This window comes from Phaethon aethereus, assembly GCF_964289735.1.
Source record: "Phaethon aethereus genome assembly, chromosome: 15".
Lineage (NCBI taxonomy): Eukaryota > Metazoa > Chordata > Aves > Phaethontiformes > Phaethontidae > Phaethon > Phaethon aethereus.
The window spans coordinates 2,231,308-2,255,241 of record NC_138591.1 but is presented as its reverse complement, the minus strand read 5'-3'; the positions used below and the strand labels follow the sequence as shown (position 1 = coordinate 2,255,241).

The 23,934-nt window shown below is 52.2% G+C and overlaps 1 protein-coding gene across 1 annotated transcript in view; it reads left to right on the top strand.

Annotated features, from left to right (window-relative positions):
* LMF1 (lipase maturation factor 1) overlaps nt 1–23,934 on the top strand; it is a gene marked incomplete at both ends in the record, with an annotated part of 205,120 nt that overhangs the window by 137,002 nt on the left and 44,184 nt on the right. The window contains one exon of the mRNA XM_082006549.1: nt 3,977–4,144. Within this exon, the coding sequence (XP_081862675.1) occupies nt 3,977–4,144 (168 nt within the window). The remainder of the gene's footprint in view (nt 1–3,976; nt 4,145–23,934) is intronic.

Here is a 23,934-nt window from a genome sequence, read left to right as displayed (position 1 = left end):
GAGGACAGGGTCTTCCCTACCCTCCAGCTTCACCCACTTTCCTACGTGGGACTTGCGCCGCTCACGCTCTCAGAATAACATCCCCAGGTCTGAGCAGCGGGTTGTTCGAGGACAATGCGGGACTTGTTTTCGTGCACGCGTGTAAGGGAGCCTGGAGGTTTCCTTGGGCTGGGCCGGGGTATCTGACGCTGGGATTAAATACTCCGTCGGAGTTTATGTAATACCATACCAATAGGGAGGCTGAGAGGAGAGACCATGTGCATTCACAGTCCCAGGGAAGAGCGTTTACTCTGGTGTATAATAGCCTTCTGTTGGGTTTTAGTAGCGTATAGTTTAGTAAATTAGGAGTCTTCAGGTACTTAGCACTTTAATGGTTCCCACTAAGAACATAATTAAACCATAGACCCCTTAGGGAGAAAAAACAGTTTATTGTGCGTATTTTTAGAATCTGTTACCAGCCCTCATAAAACCTGGTAGATACAAGCCAGAGAACATGCCTTAGCTGGCGACCCAGGATTCGTTCAGCAGCCCCCGCCGAGCGTCGCCCCGCAGTCACACGTTACAAATCTGCCCCGTGAATTATGGAATTAATTTTCCCCAATCTGATTTCAAAACACGTTTGCAGCGCAGTTTTTCTCCGGCTGCCAGAGGTGTGAGGGAGGCGAGAAGGTTTGTTATATTGCACCTTGTGCTGACACATAAAGCCGGTTTTTGCTAATCGTTTTTTTATTTAAAAACATTTTGTGCTTCACAGAGGTATCCAGAAACGGGGCTTGGTGGGGACAAGGGCTCTGCTCTGTTCCTCTCACCGTACGTCTGCCTTGGGCTTGTTATTTAGTCGCATCTGGCTTGGAGCTGCATTTTTCTCTGTCTCTGTGTGCCAGGAGTTCACAGTTCCTGATGGAGGGGAACTCCTGGCTGCTTCCTAGGATGCTTCTCCTTGCAAAGCAGCCACAAAGCAACGCGTAAAGCTCGAAGTCCCTGGCGAAACGAGCCAGGTGAAGTGATGCTGGAATGTTTTTCCCTCCTCCCAGGCTCCGACACCGCCGCGATGTTTCCGTAGGAAGGCACCGGGCACGCCTGCGTTGGGCACGTTTCCCCTCTAACCCCAGCGATGTGCCCCGGCTGCTCTCCCCCAGCCTCAGCTGCGCAGCAGGACCCGCCGGTCGGGGCGTCGGGTGCCCCCCGCACCCTTGAGCAGCGGTCGACTCAGGTGCGAAAAGAAGCCGGAAAGGTTTCTAGCGTCACGGGTGCCTGTGTTCAGCGCCGCAGCGATCCGCACGCGGCTCTGGGTCTTTGCTCTTGCCTCGACACCCCTCCCCGGGTAAACGCGGCGTTCTCCCGGGAAGCCTGTGCCGCGCTACGCCCGCGCTCGCAGCATCTGGAAGGCATTGGGAGGAACACACACGCGCACAGCGCTCTCCTCCCCCGGCAGCCTTTTATCGCGTTTCTGATGCACGCGAAGCACTTCTCCCTCGCCGCGTTTTGTTTTACGAACGCGAGGTTTACGCGCCGGAGAAGTGGCTGCGGCGGTGGGCAGGGAGGGCCCTCGCCTGATTATCGAGTGCGTTTCTCTCCCTCTGCCAGAGCAAATGCCGAGGAACTGTGTGTTATTTGAGGTCTGTCTGCTGCTGGTTTAGACTTTTCAGTCCTGCTTGCCATATGAGTTACCTTGCCCGTGGCACGACGTTGCCGCCACTGGTGCCGTGATGGTGTCAGCGCTGGTAGGGTGAAGGATGGCGATGCTATGGATGTAGCACCCGGGAGCGAGTCATTGACCCACGCCAGATTTCTGCACTTCGCTGCTCCTTTTTCCCTGTTCCTCCGTCAGGGTAAGAACTGGGTCACTGCTAAGAGGATAAAGCGCAGCAGACCCGGCTTGCCAGCCTGGGCTGGCCCCACGCGAGCCCCTGCGTGGCTGCTGCAGGAGCCCAAGCCAAGAACTTTCTTCTGCTGCTTGTCCCGCTGCAGTTGGACTAGAGGCAAGAATTCCTCCTGTCCGCCCCTGAGCTCAGCAGAGCGGGGGACGGTGTCTCGAGTCCCAGCCCAAAGCAGCGAGCGGGATTTGCTGGCGGTGGTTGGCCTCGATAGATGAGGGCATCGGCGTGAGCCTGGGATGGAGGGGAAGGGTCTGGGGGAGCCCGGTGGCACGCTCGATGGCTAACGAGGGTCTGTCTTTGCTTTAAAATTAAACAGCGTCGCCCAGCCCTGCAAAGCCACAGTCAAATGTGTAAGTGCTCAGTGCCGTCACGTTATGAGGTTTAATTACAGACGTAAGGAGGGATGTAATTACACGTGTAATACTGCCCGTTCTCCGTGGTCCCCGGCCGTGGGAGCTGCCTGCATCGAAGGGAGCGTCCAGGCGCGCCTCCGCGGCGCGCTGCCGGTGGGGAAACGGGCAGCGGCTGCGTCGCAAGAGGGGGTAAGCGCGAGTGCCGCGCTCCCGCAGCTCTGCCCCGTTAGGATCACGCGGTTACGTGCTGCGAACGGGCTCCTCTCGGGCTAAACGTTACAAGCTGCGGGACTGATACCTCATCTAGGTCGGTTTTGGTTAATGCACTTAAAATAATAATAATAAAAAAAAATAGAAGAAGCCAAGAAAGCAACCTGCCTTTTTGGAGGGATAAAAGCATTTCTCAGCAGTTTGGGATCAAGGTAAAAAAATCTCTTTGTGAGCCTCCCTGACGTTCTGGGAATGCTCAAGAGCAGTCCAGCAAGGAGATTAACTCGAAACAGGTCCCGTGTGGAGGGGAAGGACCCTCGGTGGCACCCGGGGCTGCCGCTGCTGCCCCGGGAGGGGGGAGCCCTGACCTCCCGCCCCGCTGCCGGAGTGGACTTGGCAGAGCTCCTTGACCCCGACACCGCTCCATCCGGCGCCGGTGTCCGAGGAAGGAAGGATGCGGTCTCCTGTCCTAAGGGGTTACAGCAGCCTCAAACCCATATAAAGCAACAACTTTATTAATCCCAGCTTTGCTAATAAGGAATTACAATAGTTGTGGGATTTGGCAGTGGAAGCGCACTCGGTTGCCATGCATAGTACGGTATTTTCCCTGTTTTGTTTGTATTTTTGATTTAACTACAAATAATTTAAAGATGTGTTGTGTCTCCTTCAATTAAAATTTGCATCTTCATCCTCTCTTTTTTTTTTGGTCGCAGTTTTAAAACAATACTAATGGATTCGAACTTGTCAGCTACGCTAAGATAAATTGTTACCTTTCTTCTTCTAGCTAAAATTGCAGCATTTCTAAAGGTGGCAGATATTAACATATCAGGATTTGGATTTGTTTCCTTTGTAAAATTTTCAGCTTTATTGTACTGGATGGAAGATCTCCCAGTGTCGAAAAATTTCAGGCTGATAGAAGAATAATATTGTCATGAGGCCAGTATGTAAATACCTTAAACCAATATAGCATGTTTAGAGGAATTACGCTTTCCTCTCCCAAATTACAATTTTGGAAAGCAACTCTACCACCACATTTATTTCAAATTTAAACATTTTGAAAGAATATCTCCTAGGTTTTGAAATCTGGTTTCCATTCCTGGCTCTGTTTGACCTACTGTGTGACCCTGAGAAAATCTTTTTCTCAGTTTCTATGTCTGCTTAGTTGCTCTGATGAACTTCAGCACTCGTGCAGAGCGGTTTAACATCCATTGGTGTCGAGCTATGGGTAACATTTCGGGATTAAATAATAGCGGTTTTAATTTAAGATGAGTGGGTTTTGGTTATGCTGAAAAAAGAGAAAATTAAAACTCTTGGTTTTTAAAAGATGTCTTGGTTAAAATTTCCTTGGGTTTGCATGAAAAATACTGAATTAAGTAATTTTCTCTAAAAAGAAATGAGCACCCAGACACAAAAGACGGTTCTCCTGAGAGCAAACTTGAGGAAAGAACCAAGGAAAAAGGCCAAGAGCTCTGTAGCTCCCCCCGATGACGAGCCTTGGAGGGGGATTGATTCCTTCTCTCTTCCGTCTTTCAGACGCAGCCGGTGCCCAACCCCATCGCCTACTTCATGCATCGCTCGCCGTGGTGGTTTCATCAGTTCGAGACCCTGGTCAATCACTTCATCGAGCTGGTGGTGCCGTTCTTTCTCTTCCTGGGACGGCAGATGTGCATCATACATGGCGTCTTGCAGATCCTTTTCCAGGTGAGATGCTCCTGGGTTTGCATCCTAAGGGTCACGTCTTCGCCCAGGACAGAGCGCGGGGTCTTCAAAGGGTGTAAAACCTCTCCCGCTGCCTGCGCGTGCTGCCTGGCAGCTGCCTGCAGCTTAGGACCCTAGGGTGGGCTGGGACCCAGGCGACCGAGATGCAGACACACGTTCCCAACGCCAGCTCCGTGCCCTGCAGCCAGGACGTGGGCGCGCGTGCCGGCAGCGGCAGCAGTGCCGCCGCAGCAGCGGCGTGGTTCGCTGGAGCCCATCTTCTCCGAGCGGGAGCAGCATCCAGACGAACTGACTCAATGGGCAGGTCCAGAGTACGGGCTCGAGTGAATCAAGACGATTCACAGCTATGAACTGCTGGCTCTCGGGTGGTTCGTGCTGGCGTGGCCGCTCTTAGCGTGTTGCTGGCGCTTTGTTTCCCTTGCCACTGGTTTGGTTTCCATTCACGTGGATGGCAGAGAAAAGTCAGCCCAGGACTAGCGTAACAGGTTTGATCCTGCGGCTGCAGACAGCTGGGATGAGTGCTTGCAATTTCTCCAAAAGTTAATTTTTATACATTTCTTTCTCCCTTGAAGGGATTTTTTTTATATATATATTTAATGCTCAAGGGCATTAAATCTTTATCTCTGAAAATTTTTGAGCTGTTTTTTACAGCCAGCAGATTTACTGAGCCCAGGTTCTCATCGTGCAAGTCGTTTCTTCAAAAATTAATGGCATTCACGTTCCAGTTGTTTGGGGGTTTTGTACACGAAATAAATAAATGTATGCAGCAGTCAGAGGACAGGAGCTCCTGCATAGATAGCTTCCCATACCGCAGCTGATGCCTCTCATCTCTGCCCCAGGGTAATTCAGAGACCTCATTACACCCCAGCCCAAAGTGCGGCTTTCAGCTCTTGCTGGCTGCGGCGTTCGTTCAGTATCGGTTCAGCATCACGAAATTCATCTGGCGTAGCTGTTGCTGCTTCCTGAGAAAACGTGTGACGATTAAACTGGAGAAGAGCTTATAAACTCTATTGGTAAACCACAAAAGTGCTGATCAGGTTTTATGGGGCTGACATAAGAGCTGCAGGACTTGTGCCCTCGCAGGTGCCCGCTCCTCCTCCTGCTGCCGAAACGCGTCCCCTCGTGTCTGGGTGCCACCAAACATACAGCTCGTACCTCTGCTCGCTCGGCACGCCTTTTGGCGTCAGCTTTGGTTTTGTTGGGATGGACCTTCTCAGGCAGCTGGAGGTCCCAGCAGTGGGGCAGAAGAGGTCTGACCCAGGGACCCAGGTCTTGGGACGTTGCCGCTCGAGGTGCCAGTCGTGTTTGCGATGGGCGTCGCACCTGAGGTTTTCAGTGGCACTGGGAGGATTATATTCAGACCAACCTTAAAAAAACCTGCTCTTTTGTCTCATGGACAAAGCAAAACGTGCCGTCTCTCCTCGTTGCAGGAGGAGGTGGGTGTTGAGACGCGATGGAGGTCAGATTAGCGAGCAGGAAGTGTGAATGGGAATACTTCTGTGTACGAGGCAGCGCAGGGAGGATGGTGATGGCTCTTTCTAAGACAGGTAGACCCAGAAAGGAGCAGGACACACCACGGTGAGCGGCCTCCTGGAAAAAAAAGCCACGTTGCCAAATTCCAGGTTTGGGACGGCTGCCCAGTCCCGGGGCAGAGCTGTCGCGCTCTGCCTGCTTCTGCGTTGGCAGAAAAATGATAGCGTTGGGGTCTGAGACGACGTCGCTTGGTCTTCACGTCTCTGCCGGAAGAAACATCCATGACCAAATAGCCTGACCGAACGCTCCTCTCTCACCCCCTTCTCATCTCAGGGCTTCTGCATCCTCGCCCTGCTCCCGGGCGGGGGCCGGGGTGCACGGGGGATGCGCCCCAAGCCCCCGGCCGAGGCTCTCCGGCTGGCGCTCCCCTCCAGCAGCCTCACAGCTCCTCCGCGGGCCCCTCACGAGCAGCACGCCTGCTTGTGTGCTGGGGGGCTTCGGACGGAGCCAGTGGGATCTGAAAAAGTCAACTACATACAATAAAGGCTCATAATGACATATTGTAAATGCATGCATCTAACCACCCTTTAATTGGTGCTTTATTGATAGTTTGCAATTACTGACTTATTTCTATCATGAGGGGAGTCTGCAAAGGAAAAAAGGGTCCCAGTGTAAAATGCAGCTCTGGTGCATTTATAGCATTTCAACAAAAACCTGTTTATTTAATATTTACTGCCCTTTTCTTCATTCAGAATGACTTTTATTGACAATACTTCTGCTCTGCAAAGGAAGCAATAAAGTTTAATGTTGATATACCACTTAATTCTGCTTTTCAAGATTTGAATTGACATTACATGCAAGTTTTATTGGACATTTTATAATTGTTATTGGAGTCATGGTGGCTAGGTTGAGTAAGTATATTTTTCCAGATTCCAACTGGCCTGGAGAATATTGCTTTGTCAGGAACCCAAAAACAGTTGTGCTTTAAAGAAAAAAGTATTTTTTTTTCAAGTGTGAACTTACTATTCTTGCCTAGTTCACGTTCGTAAGGAAAAAGGCTTAGTGAGTTTGGAAACATCAGAGAGGAGGGGCTCGGCAGCCCACCGGCTCGGCGGAGCAGAGAGCGTGCTGGGAGGATGGATGTCTGTCCTGCGCCGGACTCCCGTGGGCTCGTGCCGGTCGTGCCGTAGGCATGGTGTGCTGGTCCCGGTGTGCCGGACCATCCTGGGCCGCCCGCCCTGCGGGAGATGTGGGTGATGACAACTGAAACACCGCGTAGGCGCGTCTCTGCGCCGTCTCCTTCCCGTGCTCACCCACCCACCCGTGTCCTCACAAGACCCGACGTCGGGAGCCCGGCGAGCCGGGTTTGGTGCTTCGTGCGCATTGATGTTGCTGTGATCTCAGATTGGGGTCTGCCTGCTCTGATACGCGCCCTTGTAGCTTGAGCTTCCAGAAATCTCCCCTTTGGCTGCTTTTTGATCTCGAATAAATCGAAGAGTCTTACTGCAAGTAGCAATATAAATAGTCTTTGCTTAAAAAAAAAAAATCACGGAGTGGGTTGAACGCTGGCCAGTTCCCATTAGACAAATCATTCTTCATTGTCGCTAACCACCAGCCTGGGGAGGGCTTTGCCATTTACAGCTGCGGGTGTAGTTTTTGCAGGACATCTGCACACGGAGAGACTCGCCATCGGATTGCAGCGCCCAGAGCATGTTTACCAGGATCAACGGTGAGCGGAGAGAAAATGTCATCCAAGATTTTACAGCCAGACCCCACCAGCCGCTCGTCCCCCGGGCAGGCTCTGGAAGAGCCCCCACAGCCGCCAGCGCAGCTGCTCGTGGTCCCGGCCAGGGGCTCGGCGCTGGGGCCGGGGACCGTCCCCACGGCGCGGCAGGGGGGTCCCACCAGGCTGCCTGTCTCCCGCACGCCGGGGACACGGCTGACTCCCTGCTCCCGAGAGGGAGGTTTGAATGGGCTGAGCTGACCTTGCAATTAGTTGCTGCGTGAACGCCCGCTCACGAGGAAGCCGTTGGCACTGAAGAGGTGGCCGCGGAGGGGAGGCTCTGGGACACGGCGCCTCCAAGGCTGAGGAGCCTTTCTCAGCCATACGGCCGCTGCAGCCAGGCCGGTCCGTGCTCAGACGGACTAAACAGTTCGGCTGTGCCCATCTTGCTTTCTGCCATCACACAGGTTCCCAAAGCAAAGACTCCCAAACTCCCGTCTGCACAGGTTAACATCGCCCCACGAGGTGTTTTTCTTCCTTTAGCCTCTGCTGGGATTCAACCCCCCTGGGTTTCTGAGGCCCGGAGTAGCGCAGCGACCCATCCCACCTGCGAGGGAGCCTGCGCGAAAGAGCTCAGCCGACGTGAAGGAATTCGCAGGTGATGGGGGCAAAGCCTCCCCGTTAGACTGTCTGTGCTGAGAGCATCCCTCTGCTTTTAGAAAGAAATCTTAGATGAAGGGCAGCCGATTATAGAGGATCTCCAAGGTAAATATGCAGCATTGTTTCAAAAAAACATTCTTTCTAGCATTTACCGTATGTAGAAATCCAAATCTAAAACAGAAAGTAAACTAAATGGCCGTTTAACTTTTCACCATTGTTAGGGATTTATTGTAAGCAGGTGCCAGACTCGATGCGCCGAGTAACGCTGCTGCAGATTGTCTCTGCCAGGACTCAAGCTGGAGGAGAGACTTGTAGTTCAGCATCTTCCCTGCTCAGCTCTGCCCTGCAGCCCTGTGAAAACAGGCTGGTGAGAAGTGGCCAGTCTGAGCCACAGAAACCTCCAAATAAACCTGGGGTGGAGTTTGCCCTTTGCTTATGTACAACCAAGAGGCCGTAGAGTATTTTAGAGCGTGCTAAAAACTGAAAGCTTTTTGCTATCATTTATTGTTGTCCTTCCTGGGTAGTATAGGCGCATTTTGTAGCTGCTGTGCAGAGGCAGGACCACGTTCACCAAGATGCTCGTGTCTGGAGCAGGGACGTGTGCGTCCCTTCAGTCGGTTTTAACTTCCAGTGCCGGAATTGGGGTTTTGGACACCTTCTCTAATTCATAAGGATGGGATTGGGGATTCTTTTCGCTGAAAGTCTCTTGGTGGTGGCTATAGAATGGGATGTTCACTTAACGGGATGCAAATCCAGCCGCAGGTTGTTGCAGTGGCCAGTGTTTTACAAATCACTTTGATGAATGATTCTTTCCTTTTGAGTCTGATGGTACCAGCTGGCTGATTTTGTAGGAGTGTCGGGGTCTGACGCTCAAAAATATACATGCGTATCTGAAGCACTGCAAAGTTCAGGAGAATTCAAGTCCAAAATGTGGCTGTTGGTATCTGGAGGTGGAAGAAGAGGCCTTGGAGTGTCTTGGAGTCCACAGGTGAGGTCTGGACTTTGTTATTCTTGGTTCTGTAGAAGCATCAAGCCAGAGCCTGTCCACACCCTAAGGATCTCGTGGTTTTGAGGGGAGGGAGGATGAAAGCGCTGCGTGGGGAAGGCAAGTCCTTTCCCCTGGCCGCAGGTCGGTGGCAGAGGACCCCTTCCCACCGCACCGCCTGCGAGAGCCTCGCGTCGTCTGCCCCCTCTCCCCGCCGACGGTTCTGTCCCCGTGCGCACACGGTCACCGTTGCGCGCCCGTGGGTCCGTCCCCGCGCCCAGCCACCCATGGGCAGGGCGAGGCGAGCGCCAGCGTCCTCGGGTGAAACCAGAGAGCGTGCAAACCCGCGGCCTCGCTGCTCTGCGGGTGTTGCGCTGTTCTCTCGAGCTGGCTCCTAAAACCCTGAAGCTGCATGTTTTTCACGACGTCTAACGCGCAGCTTACACCAGCAAACGTATTTCTTGGCTCCTTAAGCCAGGCAGTAAAATTACACTGCTTGGCAAACGAGTTGATGAGGGGAAGCGAGAGGAAAGCCAAAAATCCAGGAAAAAGCCACCTTGCCCCTATGAGCTGGCGGGTAGTGCTGGGTTAGAGAGCACGGCACGGAGGGTGCAGCGCCTGGGCGGGAGGGGGCTGAGGTTTCTTCCAGCCCGGGGTGGTTTCGGCTGAGCCAGATGGGAAGGAGCTTCAGTATCAGAAAGGTAAAATCCAGAAATAAATAAATAGTAAACGGAAAGTGTAAGGCTGGCACTGCTGGAAAGGCAGGGACATTCCTTTGCTTCCAGAGTGCTGTTCTGCCATAGTTACATAGGGACAGTTTGGGTTTTTTAGGATGCGAGGAGAGTTTTAGGCCTTCAAATCCCTCTGGATTTGAATGAATTTGGGGAGCCTGACTCCTTCCCGTGGCCACTGAAAACCCCCAGCATGTCCTTCTGCGCGGAGCATCCGTGGTGCAGCCTCGTGGCTGCGGAGCTCCTGGCGCGGGCACGGTCATGCCGGGACGAGCTCAGCCCCCAGCATCACACGCCGGGACAGAAGTTCCCCGGAGCAGCGAAGCCTCGGGGCTGCCAGTTCTTTGCTGCCACCGGTCCTCCTCCCGGGAGGTTTGGCAGTGGGCTGAAATTCGGGCTGTCCCAGGATGTTTTTCAGCAAGGAGCCATATATAAAGCGGAGGGATGACAATGCCAAGAGTGAAGCTGAATTCCAGCCTCACGGAAGGCAAAGATAAAACCTTCGCAGCCAAAACCCCCTCGAACTCAGAGCGCTGACAAAGGAAGCTCCCGAGACGGCTCTCGGGTCCGGCCAAGGAGCTGCGCGGGAACGCGGCAGCTTTACGAGCTGGTGGAGGGCCAGGGGCTTGGACCCGCTGAGAGGGAGCCCGCGGGGTCTCGGGGCTGCAGCATAAACCTCTGGCTCTTTTCGCTCGGAAAACAAGCTCTGAGCCCTCCCCTCGCCCAGCCGGGCACTGCACCGGCGACGTGCAGCCCCTGCGCTCCCGGGAGCCAGGAACACGTATGGGAGTGGGCAGCAAAGTAATTTTCCTCTTTTTTTTTTTTTTTTAAGCAGAAAACAGTTGTTGAATAGATAGATATTTTTTGCCCTTTTTTTTCCTTGGCTTGGACAAACCTCAGCCTCCTAAAAATGTTGATGGAAATGGACATTTTCCTCTAGTTGATCCTTTTCCCATCTCCTCCCCAAAGCTGTGCACGGGAGGCGAAGCAGGGGTTTTCCCCCCAGCTCTTTTGGGAGGGGAGGTCCAAGCCCCCGCTTCCACCGCTGCTGCCTCTGCCATGCCGCAAGACGTTGGAGGGATGAACTGCCCTTCCAGCCACACACGCGCAAATTAAATCATGCTGTTGCAGTGCCACAGCTGCAACATATTGTGTTGCTGACTTAGGAGGTAGCAGAGGTCACCGCAGCAGCCCAGGGAGAAAGAACAAAAATTAAACAGCTCCCCCCTTCCCCGCAGAAAGCGTCTGAATCCACTGTTTGTTTTCACTTGTCAGATACGAGCTCGGTTTTGTTCTTTTTCTTAGGCTGGTGTAAATGAGAGGTGTCTCCGGCAGGATTATCAGGGTGACGCAAGTCCCAGGCTTGTGGCAGAGGAATCGAGCCCTTCGTTTGTGCCTTAATCACGCACCTACAGGACGTTCGCGCTGTGCAAGTGGTTGTTCTTCTCTGTGGGCGCAGAGCAGCGTCGTTGCCTTATGAACACGTTGTGCATGAGGGTAAAGCCGCTGCCTGATTTGCCGTAGGAGCCACTCCAGGGCTCCTGGGAGGCAGCAGCCAGAAAATCCGGGCATCCGTTCCGCACTTTGGCTGTCGAGATTGGCACCGTGAGCACCCGTGAGTGGAGACCGTAAAAGAGCCCACGGACGGTATTCCTGCAGGTGATATCGCCAGGCCAGCCTCCCATTTCCCTCGCAGAGCCCCCGCGAGGTCGGATGCTGGGGAGCGCGGTCCCCCCAGACCGGCGTCGCGGGCAGCCGCGTCCCCGGGAGGGCGCGAGCGAGTGGGCGTTCGCTGCTCGGGCCGGGCAGCGGCGCAGCCTTTCCCCTGCGGAAACAAAGGGGAAATTCAGCCTTTGCAAAAGTCCAAATTGTGTTGATTTTGTTGTGGTTTAGAGGGGAAAAAAAAAAAAAACAACAAACGGAGAACGTCCCAGGAAAATTAACAGCAGAACATGAGTTCGCTGCTAGGGGAGGAATGGTCGGATGGAAAATAGTTTTGCAGCTCAGTTGTTTAAAACTCTGCTTTGGACTCGAGTCTGAGGTGCAGGGAGAGCGTTTTAAAGGGTTGGTTGGAAACCTTGAAGCACTGGACTGGGATTATGGAGATTAATCGTCATCGCCGCTACCTCCGGGTGGCTTGGGCCAGCCCTGCGCCGCCGTCGCGGTCCCGCGGGCGAGGGGCGGCCGGGGTCCTCCAGCCCCCCGCGCTCAGCCCTGGCGCGGCTCCAGCTCGGCTTTTCTCAACAGCAAAACAAAAGGAACGTGAAATCAAAGGAGTTACAGGGTAGATTTTCTGTTTACGTTTAAGCCACCTTAAATTAAATACCGAGCTATAACCCCCCAAAAATAAGTCCAACTTAAGCAGGCAGAACCCAAACTACTTAATCACTCCTATATTTGATTTCACATCCAGCTTGATAATATCTGTTGCGAGGCGAAGCTGCCGTGCCAGACACAAGAATACCAGCACATACCACCCCAAATCGGTAAATAACGCTGCTCGTATAATGGTGTCTGGTATTAGTTAGCAACAAGTTAAGTTCTTGCATTCTGCAGTAGTCGGAGTGACTTAGAAATACTTACTGTTAGCCATAGGAGTGCATTTAATTAGCTTCTGATTCAGGGGGCTGGGGGGTTTTTTCCTCTTTTTTTTTTTTTTTTTAATCATTAAATAAAGTGTCACCCCTAGCCAGTGCTGTAAACTCTATTTTGATTGTGGCTGCAATAACCCCTTTGGGCGTCATTCAAATTGTACTAAACAGTTTCTGGAGAGCACTGGTTTCTCTCAAAATAAACCAAAGTCCGGCTTTGACAAGCTCTAATGAAAAACAAATTGTTATATTACTTAGAAAAATAATTTGAAGGAAGTCTGAATTAGTTGTAAAGGTGGAAAAGGTTCAGCTACTTGAAAATAGAAATTTGGAAGGTATTTATTTTAACCATTAAGCCAGCGGCCTTGAAATACAGCCTTGTTTGTTACAGAATGCGCCTAACGAGAGACATGAATCATGCTGTTAATCAGTATGGGAACTTGATTAATTGGAAAGGGGACCGTCAGTGACTCCAACAGGCGGAGCCGCCTGGCAGCGGTCTGCGCCGGAGCCCCGGAGCTGGTGTGATTTACCATCAGTCATCCTGCTGGCACGCGGAGAGCAGCTTTGGAGGGATCCCACCGCCTTGGGTTTGCGGGTTGCTGGGGTTTTTTTTTAAATTGAAACTAAAACGTGGTTATTTGGGACACTGTTGGCCTTCGCTTTCTGGTGCCTCTGCGTTTGGTTGTCCGACTTGAATCGTGCTGCTTTTCCACGCCGGAGGGCTCGGTGTGTCTCGGAGGCATCTTGTTGACATGTCCCGGGCCGGGATGCCTGTTGTCGCACCTTTGCTGCTGATAGTGGTTTTGCTTATTAAACCTGAGAGCAAGATTTTACACCCAGCTATGAAATCAGATTTGCATGGGAGGCCCCCAGGACGCAGAGTGCTGCCATGGCTATAAAAACGCAGCAGGACGGTCCCTATTAATTTTCACTGCTGACTGGGGCTCTGGGCTTCGGGGCCAGGAAGAGCTCGAGTGAGCTTGGCCGCCCAAGAGCACCCTTCGGGTCCAGAGCGGCGTAGATTCGCTCATACGGCGGAAGGACGCGGTGGCAGAGCCGAGGATGAGTTCTGGCTGAGTTTGGGGTTCGTGGTGGAAGGTGCCACACGTGCCGGGCTGTCCCAGCGGTGCGGGCCGGGTTCGGTGCCGTCGGTATCGTCTCTGTGCCTCAGCAACCACCGTGGCCGCGCCAGGGAGACCCAGGGACCAGGTAGGCTCCAGTGGCCCCATGCCCTTGGGCGTATTGCTAAGCTCTGACCGTCAAAGGTCACGCATTAGATCCCCAAACTGCAAGATTTGCTTAAGTGTAGTGAAAATGCAACCGATTCTGGCTGCCCTTGGCGTTTCTTCCGCCTCACAGCCTTCCCGGGTGCTCTCAGGTCTCATTTTCTGTGCTCTGCGTAGGCTTTACGCCGCTCTCCTCTTCGCGCTGCGTGAACACCTTCCAGAGCCGTATTAAATGACGTGGCCGACATCCACCACATGTGGTCCTTCCTTTGCCAAGGGAAGAGGTTGTGGAGTACTTAGGCTCCTAGGGCTCTGGGGCAGGGTTGGGGTGGGTTTTTTTTTTCCCCCGTTTTAATTTTGAGTTTGATTTTCAAGATTTCTCTGCGATCCAGAACCTTTGTGTCTGCGGTCCTCTAGCAGAATTTCCAGGTGCTTGGGCTCGCAGAGAAAAATCAATTACGATGATGTTGTCAGTGAGGCGATATGAGTTGGCGAGACTGCAACAGCTTCAGAACATCTGCACTTTCCAGATGTGATTCGCTCGGTGCTACGCTGCAGCATTTGGGTCCAAACAAGGATGGGAGATAAAGTATGTGTTGCACGTGTGATTGCACGTATGTGTAAGTGTACATATAAAACATTACATCTAACGAGAGCCAGACCGGCTATAAACCAGAGATGTTACTGAAGTCAGTGACATGATCTTGAACGTGCACTGTTACCATATTTCCAGTGATGATTATTTATTTATGTTTAGGTGTAGCTACTAAAGCTAACTAAAACCATTATGATCCATTAACGTTGCCCAAGCCAAAGGACTCGCCCACTAATACGTGTCAAGTGTCTGTAAGCTGTAGCTCTGTCCAGTTTCAGTGTAACGGCTTGAAGGGATGGTAAAGTTCTTCCAAGTTTAATCACATTTTCTGTCCCTTATTCCTGATCGGAACTGGTCACACCGCATCTTCCCGGCCCCTGGCTCTCACCGGGTCTTTGTTTTTCAGCAGGGTGACAGTGGTGCTGGTATTTGGATTTTGGTTTCTCTCCTCTCACCATCTAGATTACGGGACCTTTAAATAATGTTTTATATTCCATTTCAAAAAAGAAGAAATCAGAGCAGCCTAACTGGAAACAGATGGCAGACTATGAACTTTTTTTAAAGGGAATTTAGAATACATGTATTATGAAGAGAATCATTTAATAGTGTCAGATACAGACGTGTGAGGACAGAACGTGCCCATTCGAGGAGGGGAAGGGGCTGAGAGTGGGCTGTTGCCTTCGGTGCAGCGTTCTTGGGGGCGAGGGGAGGATTTTGCTGCAGTTAATGGCTGCAGCGAGCTCTCCTGGCTGAAACGAGGGCTTCCTGCCTCACCGCTCTTTAGTCTCTCCTCTGGCGTGGCGGCTGTCGGAGCAGATTGTGTCAGATCGTGCTCTTACCTTGGGTTTCGGGGTTCAGGGGCGCAAAGCCAGCGAGCCCGGGGGGTCAGAGCTCCTCCGGGCGCGTCCCCTCTGCGTGCGGAACGTTCGACGCTGTCGGCTCTGCCTTTAGCCACGTCCAAATTCCCCTGCAGAGACGCGGCTCTACTCATCTTCCTCACCAGCAGGAGCCTTCCTCGGCTGCTGCGCCCGCGGCAGGGGCGTCCTGGGGCGGCCGGCCGGTGCCGGCGGGCTGCGTCGCTGCGGTGCGCGCCTCGGCTGCGCCGGGACCCGGCGCGCCGGGACCCAAGCTGCAGGTGCCAACGCCTGGGCCGGTTCTTCGTTCAGTGCAGTCGGGGTAACTCGGAGTCCATCGAGACGTGCCTGTGTGCCCGGGTGATACCGTCCGCCCTCCCAGGTGGTCAGCTCAGGTTTTTTTATTAACTTGCATATTTCGGTAAGTGATGTTCTGCCGAGTTAAATTAGTGCATCTTTTATGCGTGTGGATAGTTGGATTTAAGCGCACCTCGTGTCAGCTGAACGTACATCTGTAAAACTACCAGCAGATCAAGATTGGATAGCTTTAATTAAAGCCGTTAAAGTAAATTCCGTGTGATTTCAGAGTGAAGACAAAGCCGTGGAACTTGGTGTCCGGGCTGCTTAGGGATAGAAGTGAAGATGGATTTTGTAGTGTCCTGCTTTGATGAAAATAACTCATTTGCTTGTTCTGGGCCAAGTTGCTGGGTTTAATGTTTCTCTGTAATGGTGCTGCCTCCAGAGAGGTTTTATTTTGATTTGGAAGTGTTGGGATGAGGATGCGGCCCTGAGATACTTTAGCCCACACGCAGTTTACACAGCTGTATTGCCCGATTCCCCAGGCACCACCACAGACATTATCTCCTCGGTGATGCAACAGCTAGAAATTGCAGGAAACCTGTGTCACTCATTACTTTCATCTTCCTATAAAACCCGGGGTTTCTTGGAGCCGGTGACTCAGAGAAATCGCCGATTAGTGCGAGATACTCCTCGAGCAGCTGTGGCTTGTTGGCCGCGCTGAGTGACGTCGCGCTCGGACGCGGGCAGCGGTGCCCGGCTCCTCCCGGGGTGCGCACCCAGCCACGCGTGGGACGGGGACGCTGCACGGCGGTCGGTGGTCAGCCTGGCCTGGAGAATTGTTTGCAAAGCCCAAGCCTCACCTTTCCTTTCCTTTCCTTGGGGTAACGGTGGCATTTTGCAGAGGGTAATGGATTTTTCTTGCTGCCGTAAACTGAGTCGGTGGCTGAGCTCAGCTGAGCCTCAAGCCCCAAAATACCTTGTTGCCGGCCAGCGCTTGTAGCGCGAGGTCTCACCCCTCTCGCTTTCCTCCGAGGGGCTCTTGCATTTTAGTTTTGTCTCTGCCAGGAGCACACGGACGGTTTGTCTGTCCGCGGGAGGTGTTCTTGATTAACTGCTCGTCTCACACGTACGCAACCCCCTTTGGAGGTGGGTTAAGGTAAACAGGAACGACACAGGTCTGGTCTGCGCTTGGCGTCCACATGTGGAGCTACTCGGGAAGAGATACAGCGCTTTGCATTTGCACCCTGCTTTAATTAGAAAAACTTGCAAGCACCGAGAAACCCTAGATCAGAGCCAGTTTTACAAAGGCTGAGAAAGCAAGTGCCTAAAACAACGTTCCCTACTCATCACATCGGCACTTCTCGTGACTTGGGCTGATGAGAGGAGGGATGAAAGAGAAAATCCCGGAGGCTTCCTGGTAGCCGTGCAGCTGATTCATTCAGCTAATAAAGATACAAGGATCTGAACCCTCTAAAAGCTCACAAAGCCAGTTCCCTTCTAGGAAACATCATTACTGAATTCATGCTGGTGTTAGAGGAAACACAGCACGGGTCTCTCCCGGTTGCACAAATGGCGTATTCAAGGTGGTGTGATGGGAGGGTGGAGAAAGTCTAGCCGAAAAGCTCACAAAATAAGCAGTAAATCCTTAAAGCAGTTTGGGAATGTTTAGCACCAGGTTATGGCCTGTGTGGCATGGCAGTCAGGGCTGGTGGGCACGTGGGTTGACTTCTTGCACCTTGCAAGCGGGCAAGCAGGCCGAGAGGAGGATAGAGGCAGGTATTTCGGAGGACTCCTCCTTACGATGGCAGGTTGCTGCCTGGCTGTCCCTCTTGCTTCTGGAGTCCCCCGTGTCATCTCGGCTGGTTTCTGTAGCGCTTGGGTGACGCTCTGCGTTGAGTTTGTGCCAACAGCCCAAACTGTAGCTGCTCTGGCCAGCTCGGCACCATCAGCTCAAGCTGGGCTTGACGTCGCGTTCCCAGCTGCGTGTGCTCCATTACCTTTTCTCCCCCAGGACGTAGCAGGACCTTTTTTCTCCCCTTTGAAGGTGTGAAAGGTCTGCTCTGAGAGTCAGAGGCGTGCCCGAGGCTGCTGTACGCCAGCGGCGGCGGCAAGCCGTAGCCTTTGTAAGCAATGAAGCCGCGAAAACGAGCAGGTGAAGCGAGGAGCCGAAACCTCCCGTTCCAAACGGTCTTTGCAAAATGCTCCCGCCGGGTGTTCCGTAGCGATGCGTTTCCTGTTCGTCTGCGCCCGTTTCAGGTCGTGAGCCACAGGACTTGGAGGTGACCCCTCGCCCCTACACCCAGATACTCGCCGCTGCGTCCTCCCGGGGCGCAGCAGCAGCGGTTCTTACCTGCCTGGGCTTTCCAGTGCCTGGTGGTGGGTAGTGCCTGGCAGGCACAGAGCACTTTCCGAACTGTTCTGGTTGTTTCTTTGTGAAGCTCATCTTTTTCCTGGTAAAAAGAGATTGATGAATTTGTTTTCATCCCTACCTCACCCGATTCCTCTGCAGGAGCCATTTTTACCCAATTTCCAATGTCTTTTACTAATACTTGCCTGGATGCTTGGGTCTGTGCTGCCCTGTGCCAGGGGTCCTGAGGCTGGTTGGCATTCAAGGTTTCCTCTGTCTCTCCTTCAGCTGCATCCTCCTTCCTTGAGGAGACGGTGGATTTTGGAAGAGGTTAAATTATGGAAGCTCAGGTCATGCTTCCTGAGCAAAATTAGGGGAAGGGGGATTTGCTGAACTCCGCATTCCTATAGCATGAAAGAGGTTGGGAGGGAGGGAAGGACAGTCGTTTCTCATGCACCCGTCAACCATCATGGTCTGGAGCACCTGCCAGCGCCTGCTGCTAGGTGCTGTGGAGAGATGCAGAAGTACAGGGGCAATAGAAAACTCAGAGCATAGTTAACATCATAAATTTTAAAATTTCCTCTGGAAAAACAAATCATACTGCATTGTTCGTTTGGAACGAGGTTGGGAATTAGTATGGCAGGAGTGGCGAGTGGGAAAGGGACAGAGATTGCTTTTATTGCATCAATAATGTCATTTATTCCATAGCCAACCCTTGAAAACCAGTACTAATCCCCACGCAAATCCCTCTGTAGCAACAGCGGCAAATCTGCCAGTTCTGCTAATCAAACGCTGATCATTACTGTGGGCCAGAAACCTCAGAGGGAGCGAAGCCAAGGTAAAAGGGTCAGGATCTGGGGGAGGGGGCACTCTGAAACCCAATGCATCCAAATCAGCTCCGTCTCTGTGATTCAGTGGGCAGATGGGATGGTGCCAGAGACGCTACGGGGCCAATATTTTTCTTTCCTCCCCGCAAAGTGTTCAGGGGCAGACAGTGGGGTCCTAAAGAAGTACAGAGATCATTTTCCTGGGGCTATTTAGAAGAAATGTGACCACAGATAAGAAATGGAGCTTAAAAATGTTGCCATCGGTCCTGTGTTCCTTCCCCCTTCCCCTTCCCCACCCAGAGTGGTCATCAGCTGGAGAGCCTCCGTTCTCTGGTCCCGGTTGCCGTCAGCAAAAAGGGGTTGTTGGTGCCTGCAGTGTCTCTGCTGGAAGGTTTTCCTCTGGCCCCCATTACCGATCACTGGAGCCAAGGGGAAGGGGAGGGAGATGTTTTCATGGAGATCTGTACCTCAACCATCTTGGCAGCCGTACCTGAAACGGCTCGAGTCTTTTGCCCCCAGCTTCATGTTTATGGTCAATCTGAAACTCCACCTGTGATCGCCACATGCGTCCTCTGCAAGACTGCAGTAAATTAAAGCACAACAGGGAATTTTAAGAAATACATCCTCTTCCTTCTTGGAGTCAGGTTACATCGACCTCCGAACATCTGGACTCAGTGTCTCAGGGCTCCCAGAGGTTCTGCCATATTAAAGGTTCATCTGCCTTTGTTAAATTCCCAGCCTTTTCCCTTCCTCATCGTGCCTCCTCTTGATTCAACGTTGCTTTCAGTGTGGCTGGCCGTCTATGTAATTGGTATTTTATGTTCAGTATGTAAAAGACACCATGGAATTTTAGTTATCTCTTGCCATGGGTAAACACTGATCCGTAACCCATTGCCATTTACTGTGCTCGTGGGAGAAGTCTAAAATAAAATACACTCCTATTTTTTTCAAAAGCCTAAATTCCTTCTAAGCTACTGGTTACCAACGTCCTAAAATACTGAAATATCATGTTCATTTTTTTTTAAAAAAAGCTATTCCCTAGTATTCCCCAAGTCGCCAAAATGCCTTTGTTGGTGCGAGGCTCCTTTGCTTTGAAATTCCTTTGCCTGATCTCCAGGTTGCCCTGACAAACAGCCGGGCTTTAATCGCCAAGTCTTGCTAGCCGCAACGCAGATGCCGAGGTGGAAGCACACGGGTCCTGCTGCCTCCGCCACCCGCTGGGCTTTGCTGAGAGACCGGAGCAAGAGAGAGACGCAAAAGCCGTCAGGTGGCTGGGAGGAGCTGCGGTCGCCGGTCCGGTGGTGGTCCGTGCAGCCCCTCTTCAGAAGATAACGTCGGACTACGGCAGCTCACGGGCATCGCCCCATCCTCGCCCCGGGGAGCGGCACATCTCGCTGCTCGCCCCCATAGCGCCGCGGCCGCGTTGTGCAAGGGTCAGCGCCCGGAAGGAAAAATGCAACTCCAGCTTTTTGCTTTCTGCCTTTCAGGCATAGGCCTCAAGGTTTTAAAGACTTACATATGTGTTTCACTTGATGTGCTCTGAGTATTCCCATTGAAGTTAACTAAGTGGATAAGACTTTGCAGGATTAAAGCCAAATGAGTCCTCACCCACCGTGCTGGGAAGTCTTGTTGAAGTGGGTCATTGGAGGGAAAGGAGGAGGAGTCAGTACCGAACTTGCCCCTTTCATTTTATGCTTCTATTTACTTAAAGGATATTTTTTCTAAGCCAGCTTGAGGGGAGAAAAGAAAAAAAAGAAAGCCCCAGGCTGTGGTGTAACCACCACAGTCAGATGTTGTCATGACTACTAAACAAGAAACCTAATTTATAAAATGAGGAAGAACATATGAATGTGAAATAAAAGAGAAAAAAAGAGAGAGACTATCTTAAAATATTCACTATGATGTAGAGAAAAATATAAACAGACACAGTTAGGGAATTCCGTAAGGAATATGACTTGTTTAATATTAATCATAAAGGAAAAGATTATGAGAGCTCCAAAGAGTGCCAGATGAAATACTCCATACACATCCAGCGCTGAGATAAGAGTCCTTGCGGTGGTTTTCCTCGGCTGCTCGGGCAGTCGGTGCTCTCGGCTGTGCGCCGGTGGAGATGCCCTGGTCGGAGGATGCTTCAGGGGTGTACGTGGTGGTTCTGCCGCTTCTCTCTTCGTGGTGCTTTTCCTTCCCTGCAGTACTGGTGCAGCGTGTGACTGAGTGCAAACCTCCGTCCCGTCCGCGACAGCCAAAATAACCTGTACTTTTATTTAAAGTATCAGGAAGTTGGGGAAAGCAATTGTGTTGGGGATGCAGAGGGATTTCTGTGAACGGATCTGGTCAGGAATGGATCTGATGTTCCTTAAGCCACAGCTTAATTGTCTTCCAAAGCTGAGATCACTGCAGAGAGGTGTCTGGGCGTCTGATGTGGGAACCCAGCCACCGCAGTCCCCGCGATGTCTCTCGGGTGGACTCTGCTCCCTGCTCCTGTCTCCGTAGCTGCAGCGTCGCACTGCTGCTCTTCTTGTCTCTGTCTTGCCATCGCTCCTCTCCTAAGTTTGGAAGGCACATGGAGACCCTGAAAGCAAAGCATTAGAGAAGTCCCAGATGTTCACGATTTATTTGATCATGAACACTCATGAGCTTACAGGCTAATGACCATTATGTGTCCAGGGCAAGGTCAAAACAGGGAACCCTGAAGGGTCTTCAGGACCGAGCTCACCCTGAAGTCACCTCCGAGCAGGTACCAGAGGGCTCCTTTGGAGCTCGCCAGGTCCATGCAAATACCTTCTGTTGTGCTGGGCTGGCACCGCTCATCTGTTTTCTGGTGACAGTGCCCTGATGTGGCCCAGGGAACCATGACCACCAGCACCATGACAGCAGTGGTGCCACCACAAGACGCCAGAAAGGAGCTGCTCCGACCACAATTGCCGATGAGCAAGTACTGGGAAATACCTATGTGGTATCTCGGGTGGAAAATCCTGGGCAGAGCTGTAATTTGCTGCTTCGTTAAACTTCCCTCAGTCATGTCTGAGCTGCTCATGTATCTGTCACGCAGAGATTTCAAGGCTAAAATTGTGCGTTGGGAGATTAATGCCTTGTGGCACGTCCTGTGCTCCATGGTGTAATTTTGCAGCGGTGAGGCTGGCTGGGCGCAGGCCACATTGGACCCGGCTCTCTGTTTGGCACTCGCTTGTAAACATGCTGGTTTATAGAAACCTTAAGGGTTCCTTCTGACTGTCAGAAGAAATTAAGCTACAAAGTCACACTAAAACTACCCAAAACAGCGTCGAACTGAAGTCCATAGCATGAAGGTTGTAGAGGATGTCCAGGGTGTAGATGCCCAGCTGAGCCAGGACCTCCCAGCGGTGTGGACCGAATCCTCCTCGTGCCGGACCCCTCCAGCACACGTGAGCAGCGCTGCCGCCGCGCTCTCGGCTCACGAGATGCCGTTCCTGCCGCTCGCGGTCCCGCGCTGCTCTAACCCGGCACCAGGCATCCGCACGCAGCCGCGTTGCCAAAGCGCTAGTCACGATGTTGACGGTGCAGAAAAACGGGACCAGCACAGCTCTCTCCCTGCTGCTTCTCCCAGCTCCGTGCATCGCCTCCCAGCTCCTCGCTGGCGTGCAGCAGCCTGGGGGTCTTCAGACCCCTGCTCCTTCTGATCGCTGCCGTCCCAAACGCCGCTGCAGCAGCACCGGCCAGTGCCAAGCAAGTTCTGGGCTCTTCTGCTCCGTGTCTTGTTCCCCCTCTTCTGTCTTGATGTCACGCGAGCTGTCACCTGGCTCAGAAGAGCTCGTTAGTCCACTTCGCTAGATGAGGCTGTTTGAGTCACAGAACCAGGCAATACTGACTTTTTGCTCTCTCCGTCTGTCGACAAATCTAATTTGCTGGTGAATAATGAGTAACCTTTTAAAACCAGCCCCGTGGCTGATGTTGATGCACTTGGTTGTCGTCGAATGAGTCACACGCTCGCTTTGGAGCGTAGGAACTTACTCACGGACAGGCAGCTGTGTTTCATCCTCTGCTAGAGATTGTTTTGAGCTGGAAAACCTCAAGCCCCGTGCAGCTTTTCTCCAAGAGTGCATGTCTTCTTGATAAGAGTGCAGCTGCCATTAGGTTCTTGTCAGTGCATGGGCTCGTTGCAGCGCTCCTCCGCCAGCAGTAAGGCTGTCCGGTGGCAGCTCTTCCTGGAATATTCTGATATACGTATATTTTCATTCCTCTTCCAAGGTTCATCTCATATGTAAGCGATCAGTGCAGCAGTGTGAGCAGGGATCTCCTTGCAGCTGTGACCTTGAAAGTGGGTGGCATTTTCTGCTTCCTCTCCAGCATCCTCCGGGATCTCCATTTCATGTGATCCCATCCGACACGAGCCAAATCTGTGCTGGGAAAAGTAGTACAATACTGCCAGGAAATACCTACTGCACTGACCTCTTTATGGTTGAGGTCTTCAAAGCTCCCTGTAGGAGACAGGCTCCTTAGGCAGCGTTTGAAACCGTAATAAGCCGTGTGTGCAGACAGCTCCCTGTTCGATAAATTGCACAGAGTTTTATTCTTTTCCATACATCCCTTCAGAGCACCATAACTTTTCTGTTTTCCCCTGCAAACCTAAAATGCAGGGCCGTAGCTTCTTATAAACCTTTGCATTACTATCTAGTGCTAAACGGACGTAACCGGTTCCTGGATTGGAGGCTTATTTCGGTTTTCTACAGGGAAATAGGTGTGCCCACGAATGCACAGATGAAATAAAAGCCCCCGCAGCGAGGCTGGAGCAATGCTGAGCGTCCTGGTCCTCCGGGGTCCTTCCCCGGCTCCGTCCCGCCAGCCGTCCTCGGGCACGGTTTGGTCCCGCGTAGAAGGAACTGCTCGGCCAGGGGAGGGAAAGAGCTGAAAGTTCTCCTTTTTTGATCATTTCATAATTTACACCTCGTTCTCATTAGAACCTAAATTACAAGCAAGGTGCCCCAACACTGAAAAGAAACTGCTGCAGACGGCAGCATAAAAATGTGTTCTTTAACACGTTTTGTGTTTTCTTAAGCATATCTGGTTTTGCCCAACGTACGTTTCATTTGCTATTTACTTAAGTCCCCGCCACTGACAGCTTGGGGATGGCTAAGCTACCATCTAGGATGTAAGTAAAATGCCTTTTTTTCCTCCTTCTTCTTCTGCTTTTGGCCTTGGAAAATTTAACAAAGGCTTTATGTCCACCGGTTGCGCATTTCGTTTTTTAAATACGCAGTGCAACACGTCGGCGAGCTGGCCGCTTACGTCGTGTGCCTGTCACAATTTTCACCCCATTTTCGAATACGGTGGAGGGAACGGCTTAGGGTAAGTGCAGCGGGGAGCAGCCGGTGCTTTGCTGCCTGCCGCGAAGGCTCTTCACCGACGGAGATGCTACGGCACGGTAACTGTCCCGCGCTTTCTTCAGGTTTCTCCCTTTTTTTTTTTCAATTAAACATA